The 14,996-nt window shown below is 26.6% G+C and overlaps 2 protein-coding genes across 3 annotated transcripts in view; one reads left to right on the forward strand and one right to left on the reverse strand.

Moving 5' to 3' along the window:
* Positions 1 to 6,493, reverse strand: part of LOC129988219 (ATP-binding cassette sub-family C member 10-like) — a 32,139-nt gene extending 25,646 nt beyond the window's left edge. Inside the window, exons 1-3 of one of the 2 annotated variants that reach the window (XM_056096386.1) lie at positions 6,366 to 6,493; positions 318 to 545; positions 60 to 225 (exon numbers count right to left, since the gene is read on the reverse strand). In XM_056096386.1, the coding sequence (XP_055952361.1) occupies positions 60 to 225; positions 318 to 545; positions 6,366 to 6,374 (403 nt within the window). In that variant the 5' untranslated portion in view covers positions 6,375 to 6,493. Of the gene's footprint in view, positions 1 to 59; positions 226 to 317; positions 546 to 1,768; positions 3,527 to 6,365 lie in introns of those variants that run through there. The other variant, XM_056096385.1, reaches the window with a different exon arrangement.
* On the forward strand, positions 3,819 to 7,565 carry LOC129988220 (transcription termination factor 1-like). The gene has a single exon (XM_056096387.1). The coding sequence runs from the start codon at positions 3,992 to 3,994 to the stop codon at positions 7,322 to 7,324; it is 3,333 nt and encodes a 1,110-aa protein (XP_055952362.1). The 5' UTR covers positions 3,819 to 3,991; the 3' UTR covers positions 7,325 to 7,565.
* Positions 7,566 to 14,996: the final 7,431 nt, after the last annotated feature.

Below are 14,996 nucleotides of genomic sequence, written 5' to 3' on the forward strand. Positions count from 1 at the left end.
TACATTGAAAATTTCACAATAAAATAGTTGATATATTTATAAACAAAAACCATCCTCACCATTTCCTAATTCAGAATAATAGTCTGCAAATTTTAAATTTGGCAATTGCAAGAACAAGTTGACTCTTTTGATAGATATCCATGACTCTACAATACCATTCAAAACCCAAGGAATGGCATTGAGAGGAGTTATTAAAATATTGAAAAGAGCTATGCTAGTAAAAACCTTAAAAAGAAAAACATATGTTATTAATTTTATTTTTGCAATAACTTAACATATAGCTATACAGTTCAATATCAAAATGAAATAAAAATCACCTTTGCAGCTGTTAAACCATATCCTAATGAGGCAAATATAGTAAAAGTCAAAAATGATATCAGAACAGGAGTAGTAGCCCAAAAATAAACACAAAGAGCATCTAAGTATTTTCTTTTTTTCAAGAATTTTACTTCTTCATATCGTATTTTCTCCAGCTTTTTGGAAAATATTTTTTCCCATGTATTCATTTTTATTATTCTTATTCCCGATATGATTTCATTCATAACCTAGAAAGGTGAAAAAGCAGATTATTCATTTCTAAGATTAAATATTATTGCTAACTAAAGCAAATATTCATTTAAACAAATGCTAAAAATAAATATATGTATAAAAGAAAATATTAAGAATATTTTGAAGAAATAATAAAATTTCAAGTTATTACTCCAGAATTATTACTTTCTACAATGCATAATGAAAAACAAATTATTATTGTATATCATGTACTATAATAAAAATTAATAATAAATTCATAAAGTTTTTTACAATTTGTTAAAAATTTGCATCAATTAGAAATATTTCACTTATCCAATATCAATATGATTTAATCCTGAACTGTTTTTTTTTTTTTTCGTCTAATTTGATTGCACCTTCCTTTTTATGAATATTCTGTCTTCCTGGCTGAACAAAGGATTCATAAAACCGTTGAAATCTTTTTGAACTATTTACATTTTTGTATCAAATTATAGATAGTTTCTTTGACCTTAAGTGTTATAGTACAATATCAAAAAAATGATCTCACTTTAAAAGTTTTTTCCCTTATTAAGATATTTAGAATGCAATAATTTATTTAAAATCCAATAATTTTAGGAAAATGTAATGATTTTAAAAGCAACAAAAACTCAAAATTTTACTTTGAAGTCAATTCCTTCAGTATCCAAGTATTAATTGGCCACAAAGATGAATGGATTTGTTTTTCTTTTAATTCAAGAATAATTACAAAAGGATGCATGTGCGTTGATTGATTGCTAAAGGCGTCATGTTTTGCAAACAATGATTAATTACCAAAGATGATATAGTAATCTACTGATTAAGTTTGTTAAGGATATACAGTTAAACCTGAAGTTCAACAAAGACAATTGGCAAAAGTTAGATGAATGTCATGCGAAGTACCCAGAAAGATTCTACAGATTACTTTTACAAAATTATAAGTATTATTACATAAAACTTATACCTAATAAAATATAAAATTAATAATTTTACTATAAAAATAATAATTATACTCCAAACTCTTAAGATATTTATAGAGTGATCAGTAAAATTGATTTTGTGCATGTGCATGTATGGCAATTTCTTACTAAATATAGTAATCATCTTGTGCCAATCTCATAAGAAGTAATTTTGATAGGTTTTCTTATGGTTGGCGTGATTTTAATTCGCTTATAAAGGGGAAATTTTAAGTTTTATTTTTAAAATAGAAGAATCTAAAAAAATAATAATAAAAAATGCATACTTTAATCCTTTTGTCTTTAGCTGTCATCATTAAGCTACTAAAGCCTGCAATTTTCTTTGCTACATATTGATTAATAGGTATTATTATGATCATAAAGACAACACCAATAATGAAACAATAATGAAGTTGCTGATATAAGAGTATAAGAGCAATAATAATTTGGAGAGGTAAACTCCAAAGCTGATGAAAACTGTAACAAAAATTCACAATACGATCAGCATCAGTACTGATAAAATTAATAATTTCTCCAGTATTCATTCCACATAATGTCACTTTACTGAGATTCAAAGTCTTTCTATATACTAGCATTAATACTGAAGCTTTTATCTTAAGGCAAATTTTATTGACAAAATAATTGTATTGCACTGAAGTTATTGCAAATACAAAAGTGACTAAAAATAATCCCAAGGCATAATAATAACCTTGTTTTGAATTACTTTCCTGTTCTGATTCCAAAAATGACACAAGAGCATTTAATAACAAAGGACCACCAAAGCTTGAAATATCACATATAAATTTTAAAATTCCAATTGAAACATATTCAAAAGCAAACATTTTATAGAGTTGGGAAACTAAAGGCAAAGTTTTAATTCTAAATGAATTGCAACACAACTTAATATAATTTTCTTGTTCAGTCTCAACAGGAATGATCCTTTGAGAAAAAATTTTTTCACTCAGATTAGCAGATTGGAGAGATGGTGGTAAATCATACAAGTCATCAATGTTTTTCAAATTTTTATTAAAACCCTTTAGCATAAGTGAATGTACCCATAAAAACAAAATTTTGGAAAAAATGTTTGAGGGTTCTTCGGCAGTTCCCAGGTCTTGAGAATCAATATCTGCACTGAATCCATAATATCGAGATAAAACAGAGTGCATTAAAGGTTCTTGCTCTTCAAGACTTGAATTTAAACTTCTTGTCCAAATCTGTTCATTTTTCTTACTATTTCTTGCCAGAAACGTAATGATGTATATTATGTGAAATATAAGCACTGCTAGAGAGGTATAATATCCATTCCTTCGATAAGAATCATGATGAGAAAAATAAAAATCACATGCTGTGGCAACACAACAAATAACAACTGAAAAAGTAACAAATTCTGGACCTCTTATTCGATAAGTTATGCCATATAACAGCCTTTTCAAATAAAAGGTATGAGATGCCCATGTAATGCCCCTTACAATCAATGGAATAATTTCTGCAGCTGATATTTGTTTTTCCGTTTTCATACTGTATATCTGATAAATTTGATAAACTGATAATAATAATAATAGCACACTGATAAGCATCCTTGTAGCGATTACTAATCGTTCAAATTTAGTTCTCAATGAAAAATGCAAAAATGGAAATCCAATAAAATAGCAGCTGCAAATTAAAAGAATGAGATACGCCGGACAAATCAAATATATTTGGCGGAAACACCACCCAATATTATGACCATCCCATATTATAAAGTTTTCACCACAAAATTCATCTAAAATTTTCATTTTTATTGAATTAAATTGATACTAAAAAATAATTAATAAAAGACCGAATATTACTGAAGGACAAAAATGCGTAAAAATAGAAAGTAATTTCACAACAAGTATTCATAAATAAAGATTCAAAGCTAAATTCCTTATCAAAACTCCAGCTATCATAGTCCTACTCTCACGTATCATTATTGATATTTGATTTGGTATAATCCTAATTATTATTAAGGAATTTAAAAAATATTAATTCGAATTCATCTCCACAGAACGAGCAAGAGAAAATGTTTTTCTTTTCTGTTTGTAATGAAACACTTCTCTTCACTTCAAGGAACAAGAAAGTCGTATTTGCCACTAATCATGCATCGCAGAAACAGCTGTTTCTCAACATCGCTTTTTATGGATTTCCTTTAAATAAAAACTAAGAAAGCAATCAATAAAAAATAAACTTCTCGTTTTACGTGATATTAAATGGGATTTTTTTCTAGAACTTAATTTTTAATATTAAAAAAAAAAAGAAGAAAAACTTGAAGTGAAGTCACAATATTATTTATTTATATTTTTTCCAATATTTCAGGCAAGCGCGCGCTTGGTTGGTTGGTTTTCGAAATCTATAAAACACCTGCTAATCGTTCAGATACGTGGTTGAGAAAGTAACTTTAATTGCTATTGTCCTTTAATATTTACATTTAAATCGAGAATGTTTTATTTATAGTTTGTATAGTAATATTTTATTATAGGTTTTAACCATAGATGTATGTGGAAAAAATGAATGACTCGGAGACTATAATTGCAGGTGTTAAAAGATCTGAAATGAATTTAAACAGTAAATCTGTTGATGGATTTAACAAGCAGAAAAAGAAAAGGCACAAACATAAATTAAATAAATCAGACTTTATGGCAGAAATTATTACTATAGAATCAGATGATGCTCTAAATGATGTTGTGCTCCAAGAAAGTATGGAAAAATGTATTTTTGGAAATCCAGGTGATAAGAAATCTAACAGACACAACAGAAAACACATCACAAATGAGAAAAAGGATTCTTTTAAAAAGAAAAATGAATGTAAGTTTGTTAATTCAGACGATGTAAATGACTGTGACATCTTTGAATTGGCTACCCTTGAAAAAATAGATAATAATGGAAATTCTAAAAAATTTCACAAAAGAAAAAATAAAGTGACTAATGCTGAAAACTTATCTAATTATAGAAATGTGGGCATAAATGAACAGGAATTAAAAAATAATGTAAATGCAGAAACTTTAATGGAATTAAATCAGCATGAAAAAAAGCACAAACACAAATCACTTTGTGTTGTGGAAAATGTATCTAATTATAAAATTCAGGAATCTGAGGAAGCAGAAAATAACAGAATTTTGAATGAATTGTATAAACGGAAAAGTCGTCATAAACGTAAACTGACTAAAAATGATAAAATGTTAGATTGCTTAAATACAGATATATGTGATGTTGAACTGTCTCAGTTTGATTTCAGCAGTGAAATTTCTAATGGTGTTCAGAAACAGAAAAGAAAGAAGAGAAAAAAATTGGCTACTGAAGAAAATTTACCAACTGCTATTTGTATGGAAGCAAATCATATTTCAAACAATATTATGTATCAGGAAAGTAATGAGGAGGATGTTACAAAAAATTCTCATGAAGAGAATGTTTCAAAGTTGAACAGAAAAAAAAATAAGTATTCTGAAATTGAATCGCATACTTATCAAAAAAGGAAATATAGTTGTATTAATGATGCAAATGTATTTGATTGTGAAATTGCTGAAACTGCTACTGCTAAAAAATCACATGATGATGTGAATTCTAAGAAATTTCATAAAAAGAAAAAACATAAAGTGACTGATGATGAAAATATGTTTGCATGTAGAATTTTAGAAACAGATAAGCAAGAATTGGAGAATGATACAAATGTGAAAATTTTAAAGAGTTTGAAAAAGAAAAAAAAGAAGAAAGACAAACAAAAATTATCAAGCAACATGGAAAATGTGTGCTGTTATCAGGAATCAGTCAATGATGAATCAGGAAAAAACAGAATTGTCGATGTATTGGAGGTACACGAAAAGAAAGATAAATATAAACAGACTGAAGTAGATAAATTATCTGATTCCCACACTGCAGATTTAAATATTATTAATCATAATGGCTTAAACAGTGAGACTTCTTATGAATTTCCCAAAAAGAAAAAGAAGAAACACAAACATAAATTACTTGATGAAATGGAAAATATATCCAATTGCAACAATCAGGAATTGCCTACAGATCATTCTAGTATAAATAATATTTATGATATATTAGATGTATACAAAAAAGATAAAAAAACAGATACAGAAAAAATATCTGATTGCAAAACTGTAGATTTAAATACTATTGAAATAGATGAAAATTATTTAAACAGTAAAAATTTTAATATATTTCACCAGAATAAAAAGAAAAAGCATAAAAAAAAATCCCTTGATGAAATAGAAAATATATCTAATTGCAAAACTATTGATTCGGTTGTTGTTGAAATGAATCAAAATAATTTAAAAGGTGAAACTTTAAATAAGTTTCACAAAAAGAAAAAGAAGAAACACAGGCATAATTTACATGATGAAATGGAAAATATTTGTGATCGCAACATTGAGGAATCAATCACAACTGAATCGGGAAAAAATAGTATTCTTGATTCATCAGATGTTCAAAAAGGAAATAAACAAGCTGATGTAGATAAAATATCTGATTATAAATCTTTAGATTCAAATGCTATTGAAATAAACCAGAATGAATTAAGTAATGAAACTTTTGGAATTCACAAACACAAAAGAAAGAAGCACAAACATAAATTGACTGGAGTAGAAAATATGTCAGAAGTTGTTGAATCAAATAACACTTCAAATGATGTTATAAGTCAGGACTATATAAAAGAGAAAAGTAGCGTGCAAAATTTAGATTATGATGGATTCTCTAGAACCAAAAGAAATAAGAAGAAACATGTCAAAAGTGTTAAAATTATTTCAAATGATGTACAAGAAAAAGAAAAAATTGTTAGTAGTGAAGAATTTGAAAAAAAATGTCAGGAAGATGCATATACATCTTTTGATACTTTTTTATATGATACAAATGAAGTACCTGTGCCATTTCCAGTGCCTTTATTGCATGAAGGTGAAACAACAGCTACAATTCCACCTGAAAAAAGAGCAGAGTTAGAAGAAAATGGAATAGCAATTCATGATGGGAAATGGACAAAAGCTGAAGATAATATTTTAACTAGAAATTTTCAGCAGTTTGGTTTAGAGTTTGGCATTAATAATCCATTTCAGCTTCTAGGAATAAATCAACATCGCAGACATAATAAACTTACTAAGTTTTTGAAAGCAAAACATTTTTTGGTACGTTTGGGTAAAGATCTCAACAACAGAACTCTTCGAAGCATTTACATGAGAGCAAGAAAGCTCTTTGATCCTTTAAATAAGGGGAAACTAAGTGCAGAAGAAAGTATTGATTTGAAACATGCTCATGAATTAGTTGGAAATAAATGGACAAGAATTAGTGATATGCTTTCAAGAAGTGCTAACAACTGTCACACTGCTTATAGGTGGCATAAAAAAGATATAAACAAAGGTAAATGGACACCCGATGAAGAAAGTAATTTAATTAAAGCTATTAAATCTGTGACTGGATCAGAAGATATTTCTGCAAATAATGTGAAAAATATTTCATGGAGTGATGTTGCACAACATGTTCCAACCAGAAATGAATTCCAGTGTCATAAACATTGGGCTGGACATCTTGCATGGGATTCTTCTGTCACTGAAAAGAAACGGTGGCAAAAGTGCCATTATGGTAAATTGATTTATTTAATAAAAGATAAGTACTGTTTCAATTCTGAACAGGAAATTGACTGGAGAGAACTTCATAAACATTTTAAGCATGTAGCTCCCTCGTATATCTTTTTACGTAAAAAATGGTCATATTTAAAAGGAAGGATACCAAAAGTATTACAAAATTTAGATTTCAGCAAGTATCTAAATGCTTTTATAGAAATGTATAAAAAACAATATAAAATATTTGCAGATGTAAAATTTTAATGTTTATAAAAATCAAACCACTGACTATAATTGATTCTTCAAAAGAGAAACTTATACTGTCTCATTAAGCATTATTATTTGATTAAGTTTTGTGTTCTATTCTAGCATAAAAAAATTTTCAAAGCAGATGAAATACAAATATGTTATCACAATTTAACATGTTTATCATACTGTGATAGGATTGATAATTTGATTTATTAGCTTTTAAGATATGTGCTCACAATATTTGCTTTAATTTTAAATGTCCAAAACAATATTTTATCGTTTTTTTTTTTTTTTTTTTTTTTTTCTAAAAACTTTTTGTTGAGAGTTTTTTAAAAGAAAAAAATATATATGATTTAACATTGAAAAAAAAGAATAGTATAACATTGAATGACATAAAAATGCTTCATGTTGATGACGTTTGATATGTTTTGGAGCTTGGATGTTCTTGTTTCTCATAATTTGATCTAAACATAATTGGTTCTCCCTCAAAAAGTTCTTTTAAAAGATAATTTGGGTGGAATTAGATTTAAACTAGGACAATAAAAATAATTTTTCCTGAGTAACAAATATCATGTCAATAGAACAATTTAAATTGGCAAGTTGAATTTGCTACTGAGTGTTTTAGTGACTGTTGACATATATATTTCCTATAATTACCTACCTACCTATATATATATATATATATATATATTTCCTAGGTTGTTGCAATAAAAGTACCAAATAATTGCTCTTCTGTTAGCAAAGCAAAATAATTTTTCCCCTTCCTCCTTTGGATTTAAAAAGTTCTTGTTACTCATTTCAAATTCCATGGAGATGATATGCATGGTTTAATTTCATTTGTTCAGTTCATCAAAGACACTGTATTTCCAATCTATTTCATTAAGCTTTTTTTTTTAACTAAAAGATTTTTTTATAGTAATTTGGAATAATAGGATAAATGCAATGTATTATTATAATGGATTATTTGATAGGAAGTTTTGTTGCTTGTTTCCCATGAAAGCATTTAATTTTTTAATATACTGCCTTTTTTATTGTTATTTCTAGAAATTCACAATATTTGACATAAAGATTTTATTTTTCTTAATTTTTGACTAGTAGCTGAATATGGATAGAAATTTGAAGATATGAGTGACTGTTGTTTTATAAATTAGTAGTATCTTTGGAAATCAACTGAGAGTTACTTCAGGTGACTCTTGTGCATAACTTAATGTTAAAAAAATTTTCAAGAAAATATTTTTAAACAATTTTTTTAATACTAAATATAAAAATCAGTTTGTTTTAATAGGCGTAGACCTGCTCTTTTTATTATGTATATGAATTATCCGAAAAGAATCAAGTTCCATGATATCAAATTAAAAATATAGTTGTCTAGATATGATTTTGACCATGATTTCTTCAGAAAATGTACAGAGGGACTGTAAAGTATGACTATATTTTCAAAAATTAATTACTAATAATCAAACAAAGATATTCACTTATGATTTATTTTTTTTGTGTAAAAAAATATGTGGGTGCTTTTTTTTTCTTTTGAGTATTTTATTGCATGATTTCAATGTACTCACTATCAGTTACAGTCAACACATCAAGTCTATAAGAAATATCTAGCCATGTTCTATGAAGCATTGCAGGATCAACTCTCTGAATTAATTTGATTTTTCAGTTCATCTCAGTTATGAATTGGAGATTGGGAAACAATATTTTTTAAGAAGTCCAAAGGAGTGAGGTGGCTATATTGCTGGTCCTCCTTTTCCAATCCATCACCCAGAGAACTTTTCATCTAAAACTTCATGCACTTCAAAACTCTAGTGTGATGGTACTCCATCTTGCTAGAAATTGATATTAGGTTGTAAATTCTCCATACTTGAGAAAATGTGAAAATTTCAACATATGAAAGTGATTGTTGAAATAAACAGTTACTTCAGAAAAGAAAAAAAGACCCAATAATTCGATCATGCAATAAACCATACCGCATGTTTACCTTTAGTGTTGTTTAGCAATAATTGTTACATGAAACATTGCTTCAAACATCTCAAAACATTACACGTTAGAGAAAATTTTCATCATCCTGTATTTTTTGTAACTATTCTTCTGCAAATGTTCAACATTGAGGCTTATCATTTGACTTTAATTCATGCAATGATTGAAGTTTATATGCATAATACTGTAACCTTTTATGCATTACATCATGCACAATTGATCTCTGTATTTCTAATAATTGTGGGGCCACTGAATGACTTGATTTATGAGAACTACAACTAAAGCACTCTTCAGTTCATTTACTGTCATTGCATTATCCATTCGGCTAGGCAGCCAGATTTTAGATTTGACAATACACAACCTATTTTCATAAATCATCCATGAGGTCGAAGGATCTTGAAGATATTCATTGATTGTAGGTAATCTGAAATTTATATTATATCTGTGATGCAGATTTTAATTTGATAACCATGCAATAACTTATGCTGTTTCTTGTGGTGAAGCCATTTTGAAACGAGAATGTTGCAAGACGTTGATGTAGCAGCATTCTAGTTTACATTTCATACATTAAAGAAGAAAAAAAACTGCAAAAGAATTTTTTTTAAATTCATTTTTTAAAGTGTAGCCATACTTTTTGAACACCCTTTATTTTTAAACATCAAATTGTGATAGACATTAGATCCTCTTTATTTGAAAAGCTTTACACTTACTCTTTTTATTTTATAGATGAATCTTAAGATTCTCATAATAGAGTCATTAAATTGATAAGATAACCTGTCTTGTAATTTAAATATGAATTTTCATGGTAATATAACCTTAATTTTTTTTCATTCCTCATGCAAATTATACAAATATTATTGAGCATCTTTTTCCATTAGCTTTGGGGAATGGAAGAAAATCACATATTTAATGCAACAATGAAAACAATTTCTATTCGAAATGAAATCTGTTGTTAAAACTTTATTTTTAAAAAATTGGCAAAATTCAGGAAAAATTTATATAACAATTGCATTAATGTCTTAAAAAAATATGATTCTCTAAAAAATATTTTAAAAATCAATGTTGTGTGACAATATTTTTGTCCGATATTGCAGACAAGCATCGAAGTTTTACTTTATTTGTAATTTATTAAAATTTCAAAAAATACTTCCATCCTTCCAAAGTATATTAATAATATTAATATAAATTTGATAGCTGTAATTCCAGTAGTCTGTCTTGTAGAATGCCAATACAAAGACATACTCTTCATAGTGCTTTGGTTACCATCTCTATAATAATTCTCTTTTATTATTAGTAGAGATGCATGGAAGTTATATGATTCTGAAGAATTGATCAAAAGAAACTAATGAATATTTACACTTTGTATAATACAAAACCTCTTTGTTGGTAAAATATAAACTATTTTTAATGTGCACTTTTGATGTTTCTCTTTTAAATTATATTCAGAGCAAGTTTAGATGCTTTGATAATCTCCAGCATGACTAGTTTACTGTTATATCTCAACTACTTAGGTTAATTATCTGGCAGCATGCAGTTAAAGACTAAAAATTAATATTAGAACTAAAATGAAATTTTTCTCCATTTTATTATTGATCAGTCTTTTGGCTTCTCTCTCTTTTCTTTTGTTTCTAATAATTATATTAGTTCAACATTAGTCCATTCATGGTGAAGATATAAAATATTATTTTGATAACAATATATATTTTTTGTTTTTGTGTGAATATTAGGACTGTCTATTTCCTATGTATGTTATGGTTAATTATTATTATCACTTTGTATTTTTATTATTAATATTGTTACTAATCATCTACCTAAAAGTTTGGTTAGTATTAATAATTATTGTTTATTATTAATATAAATGTGCTTATTATCAAAAATAAGTAATTAATTACACAGGCCTGAACATATACTCACTTAATCAATTTTTTTTTTCATCTATTAATAACCCTTTTGTATTTATCAGTGTAGTTCTGCATTTTTTTATATTATTTCTATATCCTTGGGATGATAGCATACAGAAAATAATAAATAACTTTTCAACTGTGAAATCATCATGCATGCACACATATGATACTTCTGTAGTTCTATATTTTGTTCCACTCTGATTCCAAGATATTAAGGGGACAATGATAAGAAGTGTAGGACCCAACTGAAAACTATTTTAATTAACTTTAAAAAAAAGAAAAAGGAATCTAAGAATTTTGAATTATGAAAGAACAAGCAAAATTATTCTTCCCTGACTTTTTTATAAATTGAAACAATATAACATGCTCAGTGTTTCATAATACCAAGAAAAAAAGAAAGAAAGATGCATTTTGAAAGATTTTTTCCATGCAAACTTGATTGTGATCTACAAATTCAGTAACAAGACCTTATACAAAATTTCATCTATCTAAATGATTCAATTTTTGAATATGGATTGATAAATCATGTTCATCATCAATAATTATTCACAGATTGAAAAATTATGGACATCATTACTGATTTGTTCAAAAATTGTATATCATTAATAATGTATCATTGACAATTTTTCCAAAATTTGGTACAGATCAACAGGTTTGACAATAAAAACATAAATTATGTCTAGTTTATTCTTCTTGTGTCTAGTTTATTGCATTGTTGACTCCTTGCATTCACATGAATAGGCAGACAAATTCCTTTTATTAAACCTTAACCTCAAGGATGTCTTAAATGTGAAGATTTATTGAAATACACACTATATGCTCATGTGAACTTACCAAAGAATGCATAGTATTCAGGTGGTCTAATCAAGTAAAAACCAAATCTGTGTAAGAACTTCATTGTGCAAAATTAAAATATATCATTCAGAGTTATTTTACCAGATTACCTATTCATTTCATATCCTTTCACATGCTATCAACTTGAAATATCTTTAATTAAATTAATTTTAGTGTTTGAGACAAATGATGCCCTTTTATTCTTCTTCATATTTTGGAATTGATATTTTTGTACTTAAAAATGATAATGATATTTTATTCATAAACACAAATAGCTCACCAACTCTCTTATTTTGTAACTGTACATATTTCATAATGTTTTATGAATCTGAGTAACTTCAAAATGTTTTCTCATATTTTATTAACATCATGCCATTTTTAAGGAATATTGCTACACATTTTGTTTGTATAAAAATTTGTCCATTATGATATAAATGTAATTTTTTTAAACCATTTTTTAGAAGGTTTGAGAAAAACCTTTTTTGTTTTTCTTCTTGTTACAAATAAAGTATAATTTTATTCTCAAAATGTTTCATTTTCCTGTATTATTATTAAATTTATGTTATTGATTGTGCTTATTAAAAATCATAATGCCATTGTAAATATTATCATTTTTGTGATATAAATTTATTAATTCAAATAAAAAATTTGTATTCTAAACTGATGAATTTGTTTTATAAATGAAGTGTTTGATATAAATAAAATATTTTTGCAGATTATTTAATAGTTCATTTAATGTGACATATATAAAATATTTCATAAATACACCATTAATACTGGGATACACTTTGGATGAGGGCAAAGCAATATTTTATATTTTTGGATGACGCTAAAAAGAATATGAAAGGAATACACAAACAAATTATCAGAAAAAAATTGAGAAATATTGTTTTGTAAGGTAATTTTGCCACCTTGATTATTATTTTTTATAAAAAGTAGGAAAATTAAAGATTTTTACATATAGCAAATACCATATATTTTTTAAATATTAACCAAAAGAGCACTTTAAAAAATTAACAAAATTTTATACTTACACATAAGTTGAAATAAATATAAAGAAATAACAAAAATAAATTTTTTGATTTCCAAACATATCGCATGAGGGCAAAATATTGCTAAAATGGTAAAAATTTTACGTTAAGTCGCTGTCAAATATGAGCTCCAGACATCAATGACAATAATTTCAAACGTGTTAACCTTATCTGAAACTTGCACATTTTTTAACATTCACATGCTATCTTTTATATGATCTGTTATATCTGTGCTAGTTTTATTTCCTGTGAGATTAAAAAAAAATAATGAGAAATATTGTTTCTTTTTCCAAATAAAATAAATAATAGAGAAAAATTTCACCATTATATATTTCCTTTTGGCGAAGATGCACAAAACATGATTTAAAAAATAAAATAACTTATCACAACAAAATGAATAACTTGATTTGTTTAAACTGATATTTTCTTAAATTTCATAAATATAAAGTACAGAAATAAAAAGTACTATATTTAGTAATATATTGCTTGCACTCAACTAATGGAACAGTGCCTGTGTTTTTGTGAGATGAATTAATCCACATATAAACTGACTCCATAATTTATATTTGAAAAAGTTATATGAAATTTTGGCTTATATATGGAAATATATAGTAATATTCTTATATTGAAAATAGATATTTTCTCTGGCTTTAAAAATCATAAGAAATATTTTATTTTTAATAAATATGAAGTAAAAGATGTATAGATATTGTTTGCGCTTGTAATCTACTACTAATAAATTCTTAATATAAAACTCTGAAGTCATCAATTCAAAATTTTTCATTTTTTGCAAATTGAAGGGATATTATTGAGATAATAGAACAGTACCTATTTTATTATATCTTCTACATATTACTAAATTCTTCAATGTATTAAGTTCAATAACAGTAATAAGTTTATAAGAAATAACTAATATTGAAAAGAAATTTTGTTTGCACGATATTTTATAAAAAATTTAATGAGATAAAGTATAACAAAACAGGTCATTTTAACAGTCCTGTTTTTCAAAACTATTATCAGCCTTACCATATATTTTAATCTCTATTTTATATGAAGTTAACTAAAAAAACTAAAGCCCAGTAACATGGTGGTAGCACTTCGTGTTCCTAACATACAGGCTCGGTTCTTGGGCTGGGCAAAGTTGACTCAGCCTTTCATCCCTTCAGTAGTTTGATAAACTGAGGACCAAGTATGCTTGGGAACTAAACTCTGGAAGTTACGTGTTAGGTTAACCGGGACATATGCCTCGCATCCTAGGGCTCTTGGTCAAGAAAGCAGATATGGGCACTGTAGGCCTTGAACTACATGGGCTGTTGTGCCACTGAGTTTAGTTTAGTTAGAAATATTTATATTAATTTTTTACGTATATATAATAATAATTTCCTCTACATTTTCCTTTGTTTTTTCAATTAAATATTTTTAAAGATTCAAGAAATAATTCTTTCTTTTTTCCACGTCTAATATTTTATTAGCAATAAATTTAGAAGTGTTCATGAATTTGAAAAAAAAAAAAAAAAATGAAGCTTCTCAAAATTTATACATTTTGTTTATTCATAATTAATTCAGAAGATATATATTACTTATTGGGAGAAAATGTCAACAATAATTCAGGAAAATTCAATTTTGCACATCATAAATGCATATGATGCAAAAATTATCATTACTTGTTGAATAACAGAAGGTTAGTATATCTGCCTTTATAAGAAATAACTAATCCATTTTTAACTATTTTTAAATAGCCCTTACTTCAGCTATTTTTAACATTATACGCCAATTATTTTATTTTAAGAAGGTAATCTAGGTGAATCAAAATTAACTATAACATAACGTTCACTTAAAATGCTTTTTTTTTTGTTACATCCTTTTAAAGAAAATATTATTACTGTAGTTGATACTTTTTTCCCTTGGTTGCGATTAAGGAAGTAGAACTTATTTTAATAT

Source organism: Argiope bruennichi, chromosome 10, assembly GCF_947563725.1.
Source record: "Argiope bruennichi chromosome 10, qqArgBrue1.1, whole genome shotgun sequence".
NCBI lineage: Eukaryota > Metazoa > Arthropoda > Arachnida > Araneae > Araneidae > Argiope > Argiope bruennichi.

Bases quoted from the DNA above. Each gene is read 5' to 3' on its own strand.
- LOC129988220 (XM_056096387.1), top strand. From the start codon at position 3,992: ATGTATGTGGAAAAAATGAATGACTCGGAGACTATAATTGCAGGTGTT.